The 20,953-nt window shown below is 39.0% G+C and overlaps 1 protein-coding gene across 1 annotated transcript in view; it reads left to right on the top strand.

The window, feature by feature from the left end:
* fsip1 (fibrous sheath interacting protein 1) overlaps positions 1-20,953 on the top strand; it is a 92,000-nt gene that overhangs the window by 1,445 nt on the left and 69,602 nt on the right. Inside the window, exons 2-6 of the mRNA XM_088354392.1 lie at positions 3,919-4,088; positions 5,827-5,908; positions 7,130-7,219; positions 10,775-10,893; positions 15,170-15,292. Of these exons, the coding sequence (XP_088210518.1) occupies positions 3,919-4,088; positions 5,827-5,908; positions 7,130-7,219; positions 10,775-10,893; positions 15,170-15,292 (584 nt within the window). The remainder of the gene's footprint in view (positions 1-3,918; positions 4,089-5,826; positions 5,909-7,129; positions 7,220-10,774; positions 10,894-15,169; positions 15,293-20,953) is intronic.

The raw sequence follows: 20,953 nt of genomic DNA, 5'->3' as shown, positions 1-20,953 counted from the left end.
ATACATCCAGATCCAGATCCAGATCCAGATCTACTTTATTGTCATTCTAGTACACGTGTATACAGAACGAAATGTCGATACATCTGACCCGCACAGTTTCCCCGAATGTACAGATATCTCAAGATGTATGTTTTCACAGTTTTGTTTTAAGGTGAGGATGGCCCTGGAGAAGAAGCTGTCAATAACCCTTTTTGTCCTTGTTATAAAGGACCAGTCGTGCCTACCAGAGGGCAACAGGTCAAAGAGGTTGTGGTCAGGACCGGGAAGAGTCTTGTATATGTTGATGGCTCTGCTGCGGTATCGCAAGCCATAATGTCCTCTAGACTGGGCAGAAAGCAGCAGATAATCTTCTGGGCTGTGTTGATTACGCTCTTTAAGTTTTTCTGTCGGCTGCGGTGCTACCAGCATACCACACAGTAACAGTGTATGCCAAAATGCTTTCCAATGTGGCTATTGTGGCTTTAAACTAGCTCGGTGACCTTGCGGGTAGGGCGCGTGCCCCGGGACTGGTAGGTTGCTGGTTCGAACCTCAGCTGGGTCATACCTAAGACATTGGTACCCATTGCCTAATGACTCCCAAGACATCAGTTGGGTTCTAATGGACCCATGAGAATCTCATTGTAAGAATGTGTATACCATGAAACTGAAACTGAACTGGCTTGGTAACAAGTAACTATTTTTTATTACAATTTATTCAGGTCAAAAATGTAAAAGTGTAAAATAATTGAACACATTTAAAAAAAGACACTGACAAATACCTCGTTCTCACATTTTCGCTTCCATTGTCACGTGAACTAATATACATTTTTGTGCATACCTGTATACAACAGTTGTGGTCTTTGTCAATATACTGGACTGTCTCAGAAAATTAGAATATTGTGATAAAGTTCTTTATTTTCTGTAATGCAATTAAAATAACAAAAATGTCATACATTCTGGATTCATTACACATCAACTGAACTATTTCAAGCCTTTTATTATTTTAATATTGCTGAATTTGGCTTACAGCTTAAGAAAACTCAAAAATCCTATCTCAAAATATTAGAATATCATGAAAAAGTATACAAGTAGGCTATTCAACTAATCACCTGAATCATCTATATAACTCGAAACACCTTGCGAGGGTTTCCTGAGCCTTAAAAACACTCAGCTTGGTTCAGTAAACTAAATCATAAGTATGGGGAAGACTGCTGTCCAGAGGACCATCATTGATACCCTCCATCAGGAGGGTAAGACACAAAAAGAAATTTCTCAAAGAGCAGGCTGTTCACAGAGTCCAGTTTCAAAGCATATCCACAAAAAGTCTGTTGGAAGGGAAAAATGTGGCCGGAAACGCTGCACAACCAAGAGAGATGACCGCAGCCTTAACAAAATTGTGAAGAAGAGCCGCTTCCAGAATTTGGGGGAGCTTCAAAGACAGTGGGCTGAAGCTGGAGTCCAGGTATCAAAAGCCACAGTTCACAGACGTGTCCGGGAAATGGGCTACAATAGCAGTATTCCCATGGTCAAGCCACTTCTGAACTCAAGACAACGGAAGAAGCGTCTGACTTGGGCTATGGAGAAGAAGCACTGGACAGTTGCAGAGTGGTCCAAAGTCCTCTTTTCAGACGAAAGCAAGTTTTGCATTTCATTTGGAAGTCAAGGCGCCAGAGTCTGGAGAAAGGCTGGAGAGGAACAAAATCCAAGTTGCTTGAAATCCAGTGTGAAGTTCCCACAGTCAGTAATGGTTTGGGGAGCCATGTCAGCTGCTGGTGTTGGTCCACTGTGTTTCATCAAGTCCAGAGTAAATGCAATTCTGTACCAAGAGATTTTAGAGCACTACATGCTTCCATCTGCTGAAAAGCTCTATGGAGATGAGGATTTCATCTTCCAGCATGATCTGGCACCTGCCCACAGTTCCAAAACCACCAGTAACTGGTGCACTGACCATGGCATCACTGTCCTTGATTGGCCTGCTAATTCCCCTGACCTGAACCCCATCGAGAATTTGTGGGGTATAGTTAAGAAGAAGATGAAAGACACCAGACCTACAAATGCGAATGAGCTGAAGGCCGCTATCGAAGCATCCTGGGCATCAATAACACCTCAGCAGTGCCACAGGCTGATTGCCTCCATGCCACGCCGGATTGATGCAGTAACCCGTGCAAAAGGATTCCCAACCAAGTACTGAGTGCATCAATGGACATTTTCAAATGTTTGATTTAGTTTTGCTGTTATAAAATTATTTTTTTCACTTGGTCTGAGGAAGTATTCTAATTTTTTGAGATAGGATTTTTGAGTTTTCTTAAGCTGTAAGCCAAAATCAGCAATATTCAAATAATAAAAGGCTTGAAATAGTTCAGTTGATGTGTAATGAATCCAGAATGTATGACATTTTTGTTTTTTTAATTGCATTACAGAAAATAAAGAACTTTATCACAATATTCTAATTTTCTGAGACAGTCCAGTAATCATACATTCTGACCAGATAAGGTTTGGGATATAATGTATTCAACATGTCAAGTCAAGTCATTTTTATTTGTATAGCCCTTAATCACAATTAGTCTCTAAGGGCTTCACAAGGTATTACATATAAGAAGTTTAGGTTATTCGTATGCTATAGAGTAGAAGTGAGTTTTAAGCCTAGATTTAAACATTTCCACCGAGGTCGCAGATCGGATCTCAGGGGGAAGAGCATTCCACAACACCGGTGCCCGGATGGAGAACGCTCTCGAACCAGCGGAACACTTCTTGGCTCTTGGGATCACCAGGAGACCGGCGCTCTCGGAACGAAGGCTTCGGGCCGGGACATAGGGGGAGATCAGATCTGAAAGATATGAGGGGGAAAGTCCATGTATGATTTGGTATAGTAGTAGGAGAACCTTAAAATCGCATCTTAGGCTAACAAGGAGCCAATGCAGGTTAGCCAAAATTGGGGTGATGTGATCGTACTTTCTTGTCCTTGTTAAAAGCCACGCTGCAGCATTTTGTACCAGCTGAAGACTCTTGAGTCTGGTCATCGGAAGACCGGAAAGTAGTGCATTACAGTAGTCGAGACGGGAGGTAACAAACGCGTGAATTATGATTTCCGCATCCGACTGAGAAAGTATAGGACGAATTTTAGCAATGTTACGGAGATGGAAGAAAGCGGTTCTAGTAATTTTCTTCACATGTGTTTGAAAGGACAGATCGGGGTCGAAAATGACACCTAAATTTTTAAGTGAGTCGCTCTGTGTGATGTGGCAATTGTCTATGTTCACAGCGGTTTTAGAGAACAAGTCACGGAACTTAGATGGACCAATAACTAACATTTCAGTCTTTTCAGAGTTGAGACGCAGGAAATTGAGTGACATCCACTCTTTTATCTCAGTGAGGCAGGCCTCCAAATTTCCACAGTTTAGTGTGGCAGATTCCGCCATCGGGAGATAGAGTTGAGTGTCATCTGCGTAGCAATGGAAACTGACATTATACTTGCGAATAATATCACCCAGTGGAAGCATATAAATGCTGAAAAGAAGGGGGCCAAGCACTGAACCCTGCGGAACACCACAAGTAACACTAAATGGCTCAGATGTCAATTCGCCATATTTAACGCAGTGTGTCCTATCTGAGAGGTAGGATCTGAACCATAATAGGACGTTTCCTGAGAGACCAATCCATTTTTCCAACCGTTCTAGCAAGATATTATGGTCCACTGTGTCAAATGCAGCACTAAGGTCCAGCAGCAGCAAAAGTGATGATGCGCCCGAGTCCATTGCCCGTAGGAGATCATTGGTTACCTTAATCAGAGCTGTCTCAGTAGAGTGGTTAGCCCTGAATCCTGATTGCATTGATTCAAAGAGATTGTTCTCGGACATGAAATCATTCAGCTGCTGTGCCACTACTTTTTCAAGTATTTTAGGAAGTAATTGTAAGAAGGTGTATGCGCATCTCTTCCAGGTAAATATGATGTAAATGCAACTGATGAAGAAAAACAAGACCCTAGGCTGCAGAAGGCCATCGAGGAAATGAGGAGGCTGGATGACATACTGTCTGCGTGCATGTGCAGGGAAAAAGAAGCCAAGCGTCAAAGGAAACAACGCCAGGCTGAACTCTGGCAAGAGCTTATGGTAAAAAACAGACGCATTAAACAATAACACATCTGCATCTCGTTTTTTTCCCCAATAATGGTAATGTTCCACTTTTTTCAATTACGTGAATAAACGTGCAGACTTCGTATTTTTGTGTATTATCTTGTTTATTTTTTTTTCCTTTTCAATCATGTTGCAACAAACATCCCATCACAAAGTGAACAAATCACCTTATAGAAAAAAAGGGATGACAGATTGATGCCAAAGGCCTAGAAGAGACCCACTCCCAAAATGACTTTGGATTCTTCTTCTATCGATTCATATGAGCAAATTATCATATCATATTTATTTAAAAAAAATGACTTTATTGTTTGGAATTTTTGATATACATTGAAAAAAATAAGTATTTGAACACCCTGCTATTTGCTACTTTGCTAGTTCTCCCACTTAGAAATCATGGAGGAGCCTGAAATTGTCATCGTAGGTGCATGTCCACTGTGAGAGAGATAAACTAAAAAGAAATATTCAGTAATCACAATGCATGATTTTTTTTAACAATTGTGTGATACAGCTGCAAATAGGTATTTGAACACCTGTGTATCATCTAGAATTCTGACCCTGAAAGACCTGTTAGTCCGCCCATTAGAAGTCCGCCTGCACTCCAATGTATCACCTCGTGAGGTCTCAATGATTCTAAGAAAGGTGAGGAATCAGCCCGAACTAGACGACAGGAGTTTGTCAATGACCTGAAAAGAGCTGGGACCACCGTTTCCAAGGTTACTGTCGGTAATACACTAAGACGTCATGGTTTGAAATCATGCATGGCACGAAAGGTTCCCCTTTTTAAACCAGCACATGTCAAGGCCCGTCTTAAATTTGCATATGACCATTTGGATGATGCAGAGGAGTCATGGGAAAAAGTTGTGTGATCAGATGAGACCAAAACAGAACTTTTTGATCATAATTTCACTATGTGTGTTTTGAGGAAGACGAATGAAGAGTACAATTCGAAGAACACCATCCCTACTATGAAGCATGGGGGTGGTAGCATCATGCTTTGGTGGTGTTTCTCCGCACATGGGACAGGACAAGTGCACTGCATTAAAGAGAGGATGACTGGGGCCGTGTATTGTAAGATTTTGGGGAACAACCTCCTTCCCTCAGTCAGAGCATTAAAGATGGGTCGTGGCTGGGTCTTCCAACATGACAACGACCCGAAGCACATAACCAGGAAAACCAAGGAGTGGCTCCGTAAGAAGCATATCAAGGTTCTAGCATGGCGCAGCCAGTCTCCAGACCTGAACCCAATCGAAAATCTTTCGAGGAAGCTCAAACTCTGTGTTTCTCAGCAACAGCTCAGAAACCTGACTGATCTAGAGAAGATCTGTGTGGAGGACCTCTGTAATAGCAAACAAAGGCTATTTTACCAAATATTAACATTAATTTTCTCAGATGTTCAAATACTTTATTGCAGCTATACCACACAAATAAATCGTAAAAACATTGCATTGCGATTTCTCTATTTTTCTTTTTAGTTTATCTCTCTCATAGTGGACATGCACCTACAATGAAAATTTCATACCCCTCCCTGATTTCTAATTGGGAGAAATAGCAAAATAACAGGGTGTTCAAATACTTATTTTCTTCACTGTATACTGCATTTTACAATTCCTGAGATTTTTTTTTCTTTTCCCATTTTACTCTTCCTTATTCTCTCACCGAACACTAACAAAAAAGCTCCTTCTCACTTGTCCCCAATTTTGTTTATTTTCCCTAGGATACCTTACCTGAAGGCCACTCAGAAACCAGCCAAGAAGCAATGAACGCAAAGCTTTTTTGGGCTTTGGAGGAGCCCATTGGTAAGCAAATTCATTACAGTAGACCCCCGTCTTATGACGTGTTCACTTTTCAAAAAATCGAAACTAAGATGCTTTTAGGCCCCTCTTTACGGCTTTCCCCCCACTATATGACATCCACAACACATTATTTTGTGCGCCCTCTAAAAACGCCGGTCTTTACTTTACTTTTTGTATTATATTAGCTATGGGTCCACGAAGCCTGTGATTAACAAGAAATACGAAGAGGGCAAACAAATTGTTAACCTTGCTAAGTTGCATGGCTGTAACCAATCAACGATCAAGACTTTCATCATAAATTAAGAGGCGATTAAAGTAAGGGAATATTCTAAGGGCATTACAATCCTTACAGGTGGAAGTTTTAAATCAGTTTCATTTTAAACCGGCGTTGCAGTTCCTGTGTGCATCCACCCGCTACTCCACTCGACTAGCTCAGGTCATACCACACCAAAGGTAAACAGAGTTTCTAATTTCCTTTAAATGTATATTTTTTGATGTATTATTGGTTATTGAAGGGGGATTACCTTATTTGCAGTTCCTTCTCGAGGTTTCTTCATTTACCTCATGTTGAAGTTTTTGAGTTTTTCCTTACCTTTATGTACATTTTAGATCAGGGGATAGTGTAATAGGTTTTTTCATTTACTTCATGTTGAGGTTTTTGAGTTTTTCCTTGCCCTCATGTAGGTTTTAGATCAGGGGATGGTGTAATAGGTTTCTTGATTTACCGCATGTCTAGGTTTTTGAGGTTTTCCTTGCCTTCATGTACGTTTTAAATTAGGGGTTAGTGTAATAGGTTTCTTCATTTACCTCATGTTGAGGTTTTGAGTATTTCCTTGCCCTCATGTAGATTTTAGATCAGGGGATGGTGTAATAATAATCTGTGGCTTGCAATCATCCAGTGTCTGTGCAGCTCTTTGAGACTCCTTGTGATTAAAGGCGTCACAAATAAACATGACTTGATTTGACTTGACTTATTATGTGTATTTATTTAATCCTTTACACATATATTACACATGAGTAGTACTTACTGCATTCTATTTTGTTATTTTAATGTTTGTATCTGGAGTTCGGGACTATTTATCTAAAGTTTTTGTCCCCCGCTATACAGCTATTTCACTTTGCGATCCCCACCACGCAACGAATTAATGTCGTATCTCGGGGGTCTACTTTAATTCCCTGGCTACCATCATCACATTCATCTAAGATTTTTCGAGTTCCTTGTAGGTTCTCCAGAGAGAGAGGACATTGAATCCCTGCTTCAAAATCAGACCGGTGATATTGAACTGGATAAAAGACTTCAAAAACTCCTCGAGAGTAAGTACAGTATGGGCCTTCTTAATAGGAATTAGCACTAGATGGCGCTCTAAGCTTTTTAACCCCCTTCTACTGGAACGTGCTGACTGACTGAACTGTGAGCATGTCATGCACTCTTATAAATATATTGTATATTTTGTGATTCAATATTTATTTTCAAATAACTTGGGCACAAACAGAAATATCACAAATATATTGGAGATTGCAGCCTAGAGGACGAGAAAAGATGGGTAAACGTTTGAGTCACCGGCCGCATGGGGTTAAAAGACGTTGTAAAGGGCCCTGGGGATTCGAAAATGTTTAATTTAATTTTTGTATCTACCGATACTGTCTTGAATCTGATACCTTGGCCTTACATAAGGGAAAAAGATAATGTAGGCCTATCCAATATGTATAATATCGTCACCTCCATTTTAAAAACAAATATATCGATTTTTGGGCTTTTAAAAAAAACTTGTTTTGCATTTTTTTCTGCACATTCCATTCGGGTAAAGATAAAGAAAAAAATGACAAATAAACGGAGATAATGCTTTTTAGAAAAGCAGCAATGATATGATAAAAGAAACATGCAGATAGTTCCGAGTACATGTTATATTTCTTTTTTTAAAATTTATAAATAAACCATTTAATCCAATTCGTTTTGGACAGCTCAGAAACATCCATCCATTATCTGCACCGCTTATCCTCAGTAGGGTCACGGGGGTGCTGGAGCCCATCCCAGCTATCACACAGCACACAGACACATACAATTTGCTCGCTCATTCACACCTAGGGACAATTTAGACTGGCCAATCAACCCGACATGCGGGAGGAATTGGGAGTGCCCGGAGTAAACCCACACAAGCACGGGGAGAACATGCAAACTCCACACAGGAATGTTTGATCCCATGAACTCAGAACTGTGCCACCCACGCGCATTGAATAACTCCAATTGCAGTATGGCTAACTCAGAAGGTTATTTTTCTCATTATATTTGAAAAAAATATCTTGATAAATTAAGTAAATGCCTGACAAAAATAGCAAGTGAAGAAAAATGAAGCAAGCTATTTGAAAGTTGGGGGGCACTGGGGACAAAAGTGACAACAAATTAATACATTTTAATTCGTAGTGTATTTTCTTACCATTTAATACATATTTTCATTATACAGTGTATCCAATAAGTAGGAACCTTTATTTATGTATTTATTAAATACTCTATTATACATCAAAACTAAAATACAAAGGGAATTTACTGGCTCAAGCATTTGTTTAACAAATAAAACTACTGTATCTCATAAACTTTACTTTTTTATTTGATTTTTTTACAAATAACTTCTAAACTTCCAACTTATAGGTTTAAAATTACTCTTGCTGCATGCATTGCACTAAGAGGCAAATGTTATTTGAGGACACTATGTTTTTATTCCACTTGATACATGGTCGCCCTCATGTGGACATTATGAACTCTTACAATACCTTCCTTTAGGCAACCCAAAATGTTGAAAGAGCCATATTGGCCCAAAAAAATAAAAAATATGCCTGGATCTGCAAGAATCTGAAGCCTTATATAAGGCTTCTGTGCAAGGAAACACATACTGTTTATGTCTATATATTGGAAAACATTACGAATGTGTTTGTCCTCCTACAGAAACCATATATTTTACCAAACATTTTTGAAAAGGCGCCAGGGAGCCACTAGGGAGCGCCAAAGAGCCACATGTGGCTCGAGAGCAAGTTTAGCAGGTCGGGAAGTTGGAAAGCATCATCCCCTGCCTTTTGGTGCTTTTGTCAGTCCAGAGACCTTTGTTGACGTAATGGCTTTAAGAGAAACTTGAAAAATGAAAAAGATTTACATATAAGTGCAGTAGATTCATCAACCTGTTTTACATACTTTCACTACTCAGACTGCAACGTAATTTACACACAGTCAAAGAAGAGGCGGGACAACTGTTTAGCCAATCAAAATGCAGAAAACAATGCATGATGAAAATCCACAAAGTAGCAAAACTGCGATGAGTAAACTGCGACATAGTAAGGGATTACAGTAATCCCTCAGTTACGGCGGTTTATCGGGACCAAAAGGTGAAAAAATTATGAAAATCCGCTAAGTAGCGACGCCCCTTCATAAAAACCGCCTACGGTAAAACTTGCATTGAGAGTATACGACTGTCACAACTTAACAACAATAGATCCACAAATAAAACACATTTGCAGTTAAATGAATTGCCTTTATTGTTATTATACAAAAGTACAATAAAATTGTAGGGCTTTTCCTTTCAGTGCAAGAAAGCAATTTAGAAAGCGTCTGGCTAGCTGCACACTAGCATCTGGGCTCCCTGCACTGAGGCAGGTCTGTGCGATAATTAAAATACAACCGTTCACAAATTGTAGCTCCAAGTCATCCATTTCATGGATAATGGATCTGGCATTGGTGAGAAACAGGCTCGGCAGTGGTGGCTTAAGAGAGGTGTCAGGCTAGCCTCGCTATTAGCTTCTTTCCAGACGCCGCCTCAGTCGCTTCCCAAAACCATAACAATCCACGAAGCACCTGCTAGTGATGACCATTTCTTTGCGTTCTTCTGGCTTTCCTCAGAGTCTGATTTATTGATAAATTTATTTTCAGTATAACAAGCTGCTAAAATCTAGCTGGATCCGTGCATTTGTAATTAGTTTCAGGTAGTTGGACACGTTGAATTGTGCACCTGTCCGCCCTGACTCTTTGACTGACAGCATACACCAGCCTATCACAGTTGCGCACACAGGCCCTCCTTACCCTGCCTTAATGAGACCATTTGCTGCGTGCTGTATGCTCGGACCACAATACACGAACTGTTGATAATCAAGTCAAGTCATGTTTATTTGTATCGCCCTTAATCACAAAGAGTCTCAAAGGGCTGCACAGACCACAGATTAGTGCAAACTACAGACTACTATTACACATCACCTGATCTAAAACCTACATGAAGGGAAGGGAAAACTAAAAAACCTTAACATGAGGTAAATGAAGAAACTTATGACAACATCACCTGATCTAAAACCGACATGAGGGCAAGGAAAAACTCAAAAACCTCAACATAAGGAAAAGGAAGAAACCTTGAGAAGGGGACCGCACATGAGGTCATCCCCCTTCCAGGATGACCAGGCTGCAATGGATGTTGCAATAATAAATAATACATAGATATTGTCAGCATAGAATATAGGTTATTCATATACTATAGAAAGGTGTGATTTCAGTTCCACTGAGGTTGCAGATCGAATCTCAGGGGGAAGAGCATTCCACAACACTGGGGCCCGAATGGAGAACGCTCTCCAACCTGCGATTTCTTCTTGGCTCTTGGGATCCCGAGTAGACCAGCATTTTCAGAGCGAAGGCTCCGTACCGAAACATAGGGGGATATTTAATCTGAAAGATATGAGGGAGCAAGTCCATGCATGATTTTTGTATAATACCAACAGACCCTTAAAATCACATCTTAAGCTAACAGGGAGCCAATGCAGGTTAGCTAAAATCGATGTAATGCAGCATTTTGTAGTTTAACCACCCCTGTGGCATCCGAAATATCTTCTCATCGACAGGTGACGACCACTCGATGAAACGCTCAGAATCTGAATGCGAGGATACCGACGAAGGGAGCCACGGCGACGCCTCCTATAGCAGAAAAAGACAGAAGAACTTTGTCAAGAGGAATATTGAGGTAGGTCAAAGTGCAGGTCGGGTCAAGGTCAAGTGCAGGAATCTTCACGCCGCGTGGAGCCCGTCTGCATAATGTTTGTTTTTCCCAGCCTTTCTTGACTGACTAGGTTGAGGGAAGGAAAAAAATGTTTAGGGTTTTTCTGCGCTTTACTGGGAAAAATGAAAGGATTTGGAATTTCGTTGAGGAGACCTGCCTGTATCTTGTATGTCTGGTCGGGAAGGAAAATAAATAATGAAAATGATTTTATCAATATTGTAGCATAAATGGGTGGTCAATAGATTATTTCAACAAATAATCGATTTAAGACAAATAATCGATTGCCCGATTGAATTAAAGAGGCAAGTTTTTTTTCTTTTTTTTTTTTTTTAAACTCGTCTCACACCATATGGAGCACCACATTCGTTTTTAGCTAATCTTATCAGTCACCAGGGTTGGGTAGGGTTACTTTAACTGGATTACTTTCAATTACCGTATTTTCCACACTATAAGGCGCACCTAAAAGTCTTAATCTTTTTCAAAAGCTGACCATGCACCTTATAATACAGTGCGCCTTATATATGGATCAATATTAAGCCGCAAAGTCTTGCAACTAACGAAAGAAGCCGCCGACTAGATTTTCCCCAGAACGCCAAGTAGTCCGCGGTGTATGCTGGGATTTATATACCGGCATTTCATTGGCTAACCAATGTGTCAATCATCATTTGAATCGATCACTATTGGCTAAAGTTATTCAGAGGTAAAGGGGGCGGATCCTTTTTATCATTTACAGGCTCGCATAGGCTAAAGCGGCGAAACAAACCCTGCAATTGGCCGAAAAAGATGTGTCAATCATCAGTTGAATCAATCACTATTGGCTAAAGTTATTCTGAGGTAAAGGGGGCGGATCCATTTTATCATTTACAGGCTGCATAGGCTAAAGGGGCAAAACACAGCCTGCAATTGGCCGAAAAAGATGAATGTGAATAGCATGTTGGGTTGACGGCATAGAGAAAACAGTATTTTACTATTCTGTACTGTATTTGTAAATATTTTACTCTCGTGGATTTACTACATTCACGGATATAAGAGGACCATGGTTGCACATTATTATTGAACACAACGACTTCGGTGAGCTACTCCGGCTATATATTTTCCCAGTATCTTGTTTCAGAGTGATTTCGATGTTTCTGTGATGGGTCTTTTTTTAAATTAAACTCAATTCCAAGTGTTTATTGTCATATGCACAGTAAAGTTGCGAGCGAAAAAGAAAACAGAATCTAAGGAATGGTTGGCATTTCTTAAATCCCAAGACTTTAACCTTCCGAATGATATTTGGAACGATGCATTGGAGTGACATCGTACGGACACCGCATTCGCACGTGTCTACGACACGTACTGCTTCTTTGCAAGCTTTGGGAATGTTAAGGGGGTAATAAGTTTGACTGAACTATCTGACTGTTTTGTCGATGTTCCCATTGTAGCGCCTTATAATCCGGTGCGCCTTATGTATGGAGGTGCGCCCTATAACCCGGTGCGCCCTATAGTGTGGAAAATACGGTAGTTTTGGATGACTCCAATACCAAATATGCTAATAAAAGACAAAATAAACTAAATATGAATAAAATTATGACTCACAACACGTGGTAAGCTTTCTCTCCTGGCTTTGATCTCTTTGATCTCCGGCAAAACGAACATAAAACAGAAACAAAATGAAAATAAATCCAAACAGCTTGCCAACATCATTTTTGCCGTTCCATGTATTCCGTTACTCCCCAAGCTTGCACAGAATTTAGTCATTTTATTCATATTTAGTTTCTTTTGTCTTTTATTAGCATATTTGGTATTGGAGTAATCCAAAAGTCATTGAAAGTAATCCAGTTAAAGTAACCCTACCCAACCCTGTCAGTCACTGAGAATAATTAAATTAAAGCGTAATATATGATGCACATGTTCTGACATTGTTTCATCATTTTGTCATAGAAATCTCACCAACCATTGAATTAAAAATAAAAAAATAAAATAAAAATTGAAGTGTCATTTTTCGAGCACTTTTCCAGTAACAGAATTCAATTATAACTCTTACAGAAAATTAATTAAATTGGTGAAATAAATACTAGAATCATATTTCAATAATAAAAGTATTTTTAGTAATGTTTTATTAAGTTAATTTCAAGAATTATTTTCCTTTTTTGCTTGAAAATAAAATATATAAATTATAGTAAAAGAAAAAAAAGCAAATCTGCAAGAACCGGTCTTTTCACCTTCTTTGAAAAAAATACTGACAAAATACTTAAATGAGCAAAACTAAGATTTGTTTTGCCCTATCAATTTATTCTCTATTTTTGTATTTTTAAAAAAAATATAAGAATAAAATAAATTAATAATGTTTCAAATCAATGTAATACGAATAAATGTAAAACAATGAATTAATATACTTTATTTTTTATTTGTATAACCTTCTTCTGGATTGTTTATACTTATAAATATAAGAAAAATAAATGGATAAAAAAAGACTTGCATTTTAATTCTAGTAAATATCAATTTTGTATTTATCTAGACCAGGGGCGTCAAACAGGCGGCCCGCGGGCCGGATAAGGCTCCCTAAGGGATTGAATCCGGCTCGCGAGACAATGCTCAGAGAAGCGCAAGAGAAAATTAAGCTGCAGGTTGAAAAATATCCACTTGATGTTGCCAAAGCCAGGTGCCTCGAACAAACGCGGTAGTCAAGTCAAGTCAAGTCATGTTTATTTGTTTGTCCCTTAATCACAAAAAGTCTCAAAGGGCTGTACAGACCAAAGACTATTCCAAACCAGAGACTATTATGACACCATCACCTCATCTAAAACCTACGTGAGGGCAAATACTACACATATTACCAACATAAAATATAGGTTATTCAAATGCTATAGAGTCGAATTGTGTTTTAAGCTTAGATTTAAACATTTCCACTGAGGTTGCGGATCAAATCTCAGGGGGAAGAGCATTCCACAGCACCGGGGCCCGGATGGAGAACGCTCTCAAACCTGTGGATCTCTTCTTGGCTATGGAAACTGATATTATACTTGCGTATAATATCACCTAATGGAAGCATGTAAATGCTGAAAAGAAGGGGGCCAAGGACTGAACCCTGCGGAACACCATAGGTAACACGAAAGGGCTCAGACATCATTTCACCCTATTTAACACAGTGCGTCCTATCTGAGAGGTAGGATCTGATCCATAAGAGGGCGGTTCCTGAGAGACCTGAGAGACTGTACTTGTATTCACGCTCTCTCTCTTTCACTCTCTCTCTTCCTCCCTTTTTCTCTCACTCTCTATCTCTCTTTATCTCACTCTCTCTGTCTCTCTATTTCTCTTTCTTTGTTCTTCTGTCTCTTTCTCTCTGTTTCTTTTTACCTTCTGTTGCTCTCTCTTCCTTTTTTCCTGTTTTCTCTTTTCTCTCTCTCTCTCTCTCTCTCTTGCTCTTTCCTTCTTTCTCCCCTTCTCTCTTTCTCTCCTTTTTTCTCCCCTTTCTATTTCTCTATGGAGTTCATTCTTTCTCTCTCTCCCAGTCTCTCACCATTTCTCTTTTTATCTCTTTGGTTTCTCTCTCCCGTTCTCTCTCTCTTCTTCTCTCTCTCTCTTTCTCTCTCTCTTTCTCTCTTCCTTTGCCCATCCCTCCCTACTTTTCTCTCACTCTCTATCTCTCATCCCTTTCTCTCCTTTTTTCTTTCTCTCTAATCTACTAGTCCGGCTGCCGAGAGAATGTTTGTTCTATCTTGTGGCCCCCGAGTTAAAATGAGTTTGAAACCCCTGATGTAGATTTTTAAAAATTCCACATACCTGACATTATTTTACTGGAAAAATAGTTAAAATTCAGGGAGAAAGGAAAAATAACACCAAAAATGAACAAAAATGTGTGTTTTGTTGATTTTTGTGTGTATTTCAATGAGTTTTTGTGACTCCCTAGCCTTGCTATTCGTTGGTCATGTGTCTTTCTTCAAGTGGGGCTTTTTTTTATTTATTACCATCTGTCCTTGTTTACTCCCCATTCCTTTATTTATCCTTTCATGAACAAATCCCTCCATCAATCTCAACTGTGTTGCGTTCAAAGCGATGACCCACGTTTTAATTGAGAGTAAAAATTCTAACTTAATAGATCATTGTCATCTGCCCCGCAAACGATTCCATATAAATACCCCGTCATTATGTTTTTGATTTTGAATAACATCTGGTTGAAAACAAAAGCTTTTTTTTTTTCCCCCTCACGTCGTTGTGTATTTGCAACCGTCCGAAGTCAAGGTCTTTTTTTTTATAGCTTGTCCGGGGGAAAGGAGGCCAAGCGCTGTTGACACAAGCAGAAGAAGAGCGTCTGGCCCAGCTCCTGCAAGACGAGGATGAAGAGGAAGAGAAGGAAAATTCTGCCAGCACAGACGAAGAGGTAAAGCAGATTCACGCCATTATCGCAGTGGTGGGCTGTGAAGGCCTGCGGGCAGTGTTCCCTCTAAGCTGTGCGCGTGCGCAATTGCGCACTGCTCGCACAATCTTAGCGCAGAAGAAAATCTAGCTAGCGCACAAAAATGAGGGCTCAAAATGACTAATTAAGAAGCGACTTAAGTCAAAGTTACAGTGCATGAAGGTAAAAATACACGGGTTCCCCCGACGTTGTGTCCTAAATGCGGTATTTTGAAGTCGAGTCGAAGTAGAACGAAGTTGAGTAAAGTTAGTAGAGTTTGTCTAGAACCGGCTTCTTCGGCTCGGCTCACTAAGAGGAACCGGCTCTTTCGGGTCCTAAACGGCTCTTCGGGTCGTTTTTGCTTCTTTAATCCCAACATGACCAAATATTATGTAAACTTATGCACAAAATGACTTAAAGGAAGGGGGGAATAGAACAAAAAAAGAAAAAAATACCAAAATGAAAAAGTAGTGAAAAGCTGAGAAAAAAAGAAACAAAAGGAAGGGAAAAAAAGAAGGAAATATTTAGAAAAAAGCCAGAAAAAAAGAAAAGAAATGTAGGAAAAAAGTAATCAGAGAACATAAAGAAAAAAGTAACAACTCGGAAAAAATGAACACAATAATATTTTCTTAAAGAAATTTAAAAAAAAAGTAGAAAAAAACACCTAAAAAAGAAGAAAAAGTTTGTGTTGCATTCAAATAATTTCCAATGATATCAAGTGAATCTTGTTGCCAACATTATGTGATTAAGTACAGTTCTGTATCTTACAACCGATTAAATAAGCCCCAAAAATGTTAATATTATGCGACAAAAGATCCTAGGAAAAAAAAAAATGGATATCTTGTGAAAGAATTGTAGAACAAACGAGGTTTGTAGGCCGTACAACCTTTGCAATCATACATTAGTCAATTCATTCAAAAGTGAAAAATCATTTTGCATTGCCGGAAACTCAGCAAAATGTAACGTGATGTTAAGTTTTGGACATGTTTGATAATGGATTAGTTGCCACGCTTGGGATTGCTGTTGCTCACTGTTGTTTCAAGCGTTGCTAACTGACTTTGTGTGAACTCTCAGACCCGTGGAAATTTACAGGGAACATTGCCTGCGGGCCTTCTCTGCTGGCCTAAAAATGTCTACATGATGCAGTGTTCCTTTTACCTGTGAAAAGTGATGGGTACCAGGGACTCGCATGCTCAAAAATCTATGGGTCCCAACAGAGATCTATGGCTCCCCAAAATTTAGTGTTATCGCGGTTGAAATTGTAAATCGGCGACAAATATATAATATAAATCTATACATTCATTCAGTTTTAATCATCACAGTTTATTGGTAATACAAATCTGTTATCACTTCAGATTTTTCAGTTCACAATATTGTACACTATACAAAATAATATTGCTGAAATATTTATACATTCATGCAGTTTTAATCATCACAGTTAATTGGTAATACAAAGCAGTTATCACTTCAATTTTTTTAGTTCATATAGTCTTTGTGGTATGCTGTCCCGCCATAGTTGTAATGCCTTCTCAAAGTCCAATCCATTATCATCCTGCTCATAGCGTCACCAGGAATATAATTGAGTCCATTTTGGCAGAAAAGTCCTTTTCTTGCTCGGAGTATTCTTTTGTTTATTTTCTTTCGTCGAATCGTTCGCTTCAAAACACGTGTTTTCCTTGCCTTCGCGGTCTTCTGAAGAATTTCTCCGCCGTTTTTTCGTGCCGGAATTATTGCCGTTGTTACCACTTTCTGTGTTATGTTTCGACTTATTACCGACACTAAAGAAATGACCAATTTTTTGTTGATTTGCACCTTGTACCAACTGTTTTTACGGAGGCATACTTCTCTTTCACTCGACAACCGCCACAACAATGACGTCATCTCGAAGCAACGAGATCTCGTTTGCCGAGATCGGCGCGAGACCAAAACAACAATGGCGGATCTGCCTGACGAAAAGTTTGCAGTGCGGTAAATCTTTGTTTAAAAAAAAAAAGTAATCGGGTAATAATGACAATTTGGTGTCAAAAACGTTGCGTCCCGGGGACGCACGTTGATTTGACCACTCAGAGTAACTGCAAGATGTCTTTAGAATGATTTCATTGATTATGATCAGGGATGCACAGTAACAGACCAAATTGCATTCACTTGTCCGTGTTCCTCGAGGACTAAAGGGAACTCCAGTGACTGGACAGTATTTTCACTGACACTGAACGGGAACTATAGATTTTTTTTAGAGAGATTTTCCCCTGCTGTTCAATTTGAATGTATAAATCTGTCACAGACCAGGAACGGAGACGGGACCCAATTGCGTTCGTTTTACACAGTTGTTATTAAGAAGGAGAACAGGACTTGCATCCACGATCCGATGATCGTCGGTCCCGGGTAGCAGATAACAGGAACGCGGAAGTGACACTTCCGTGTCGAGCGAGGGTAGTCGTTGACAGCGAGAAAAACAGGTCGATGGCCGGGGCGGAGGAGCAAAAACAGAAACGGGTCCAGAAAAAAGGTTGGCAACAGGTATCAGACAGGAAACAGGGCAGGATAGAGTCGGAGAGTTACAAAAGCTTGCCTAGCTGGGAGCATAGGTTCGCAGACGGTCTGACGGGTTCTTTCAGGAGAGTTTAAAAAGAGTCCAACAGCCAATCAGGGTCCGTGGCTGTTGGCGCCAACGGGGCAGCCACAGGTGCCCAGCATCAGTAATCATGACAAAATCTGGACTTTTTGGGTGAAAAAAAAATGTGATTATCCTGTAAATATTGAGCAAAGTACCATCAAACCTTCTGTTATCAATTGTATGAATAATGTGTGCAAAAACATCAACTCATTTATCCTCCCAAACCGGCGTCTGAAATGTTTTAGACATCACCGCAGTGTTTTATATTTAGAGCGTCTGCATCGTGGAAAAAAGCAGCTCGCTGTTTTCCCCCGGACCCCCTTGCGAGAAGAATTTGGCGACGGAGTGCCAAAACGAATAAACCAGTTCGCCCAATTCCTCTAAAAAAGGTGGCGATTCACACCTAACGCCAAAAGGCAGAACGACCATCGCTAGCCGCAACTTTTGCATGTTTTTCACCACCGGCCCCCCTCCCGTCTAGACCTTTTTTAGATCCGCGTCTTCGCAGGTGGCGATTCCATTCCGGTGCGTCTGCTATCAACATCTAGGGAGATATTTTTATACTTTATGGAAATCTAACGTTGTTTCCACTATCACGTCGTTGAACGTGGGCCTTTATTCTCGTCTGCATTTTTTCATGGATGAATGCGAACCGCTATGCATGTTTTGATGTCTGCTTGGCCTCCGGGTAGACCATCTTCGCTACCCAAAAGACAAGCACATTAAGCAGATGTAGTAGTTCATGGGGGCCCATGTGGTTTATTTTGATAGAACGATAGATAGATAGATGGATAGATAGATGGATAGAAAAGGAGATACATAGATAGAACATTAGATAGATAAAATGACATATAGATAGAATGATAGATAGAATGATAGATAGAATGATGGATAGAATGATAGATAGATAGAATGATAGATAGATAGATAGATAGATAGATAGATAGATAGATAGATAGATAGATAGATAGATAGATAGATAGAAAGGGAGATACATAGATAGAAAATTAGATAAAATGATAGATGGATACAATGATAGATAGAATGATAGATAGATAGATAGATAGATAGATAGATAGATAGATAGATAGATAGATAGATAGATAGATAGATAGAAAGGGAGATAGATAGAAAGGGAGATAGATAGATAGAAAGGGAGATAGATAGATGGATAGATAGATAGATAGATAGATAGATAGAAAGGGAGATAGATAGAAAGGGAGATAGATAGATAGATAGATAGATAGATAGATAGAAAGGGAGATAGATAGAAAGGGAGATAGATAGATAGATAGATAGATAGAAAGGGAGATAGATAGATGGATAGATAGATAGAAAGGGAGATACATGGATAGAAAATTAGATAGATAAAATGATAGATAGATAGATAAAAAGGGAGATAGATAGATAGAAAGATAGATAGATGGATAGATAGATAGAAAGGGAGATACATGGATAGAAAATTAGATAGATAAAATGATGGATAGATACAACGATAGATAGAATGATGGATAGATAGATAGATAGATAGATAGATAGATAGATAGATAGATAGAAAGGGAGATAGATAGAAAGGGAGATAGATAGATAGATAGATAGATAGAAAGGGAGATAGATAGATGGATAGATAGATAGATAGATAGATAGATAGATAGAAAGGGAGATAGATAGAAAGGGAGATAGATAGATAGATAGATAGATAGATAGATAGATAGATAGATAGATAGATAGATAGATAGATAGAAAGGGAGATAGATAGAAAGGGAGATAGATAGATAGATAGATAGATAGAAAGGGAGATAGATAGATGGATAGATAGATAGAAAGGGAGATACATGGATAGAAAATTAGATAGATAAAATGATAGATAGATAGATAAAAAGGGAGATAGATAGATAGATAGATAGATAGATAGATGGATAGATAGATGGATAGATAGATAGAAAGGGAGATACATGGATAGAAAATTAGATAGATAAAATGATGGATAGATACAACGATAGATAGAATGATGGATAGATAGATAGATAGATAGATAGATAGATAGATAGATAGATAGATAGAAAATTAGATAGATAAAATGATGGATAGATACAACGATAGATAGAATGATGGATAGATACAACAATAGATAGAATGATGGATAGAAAGATAGATAGATAGATAGATAGATAGATAGATGGATAGAAAGGGAGATAGATAGATAGACAGATAGAAAGGGATATACATAGATAGAAAATTAGATAGATAAAATGATGGATAGATACAACGATAGATAGAATGATGGATAGATACAACGATAGATAGAATGATGGATAGAAAGATAGATAGATAGATAGATAGATAGATGGATAGAAAGGGAGATAGATAGATAGACAGATAGAAAGGGATATACATAGATAGAAAATTAGATAGATAAAATGATAGATAGATAGAATGATGGATAGAATGATAGATAGATAGAACGATAGATAGATAGAAAGGGAGATACATAGATAGAAAATTAGATAGATAAAATGATATATAGAACGATAGATAGAATGATGGATAGATAGATAGATAGATAGAAAGGGAGATAGATACTTTATTCATCCTCCTAGGGAAAGTCACACTTCCAGCAGTATCCTTGTGTTGAAAAATAAAATAATAAAATTAAGATATAGAATACAAAAATACGTGTACCAGCTCTCGGTTCCGGTCTCCTGGGAGGGGCGGACCTCCTGTGGTGGAGTTGTCGCGGCGACCTTTGATGCGCAAATGGAAGATATTTCACCAGTGTCGGTCAGATAACATATCTATGTGATTGACTTAAAACACAGTATTCACTTCACATGTCTTGACACTGTTTGATCATTTTCTGACATTGCGAAACAGAATTCTGACCAAACTCTACAACGGCTTATACCGTAAATTCCGGACTATAAGCCGCTACTTTTTTCCAGCGGCGCTCGAGTACAAAAGGTAAGATTTAGACCGGTGGAATATATGCGCCGAGGAAGACTGCAACTTCTTAACTTGTGCTCACATTAAAT

This window comes from Urocampus carinirostris, chromosome 15, assembly GCF_059441175.1.
Source record: "Urocampus carinirostris isolate Australia breed hairy pipefish chromosome 15, RoL_Ucar_1.0, whole genome shotgun sequence".
NCBI lineage: Eukaryota > Metazoa > Chordata > Actinopteri > Syngnathiformes > Syngnathidae > Urocampus > Urocampus carinirostris.
This window is presented reverse-complemented; position numbering and strand designations above follow the sequence as displayed.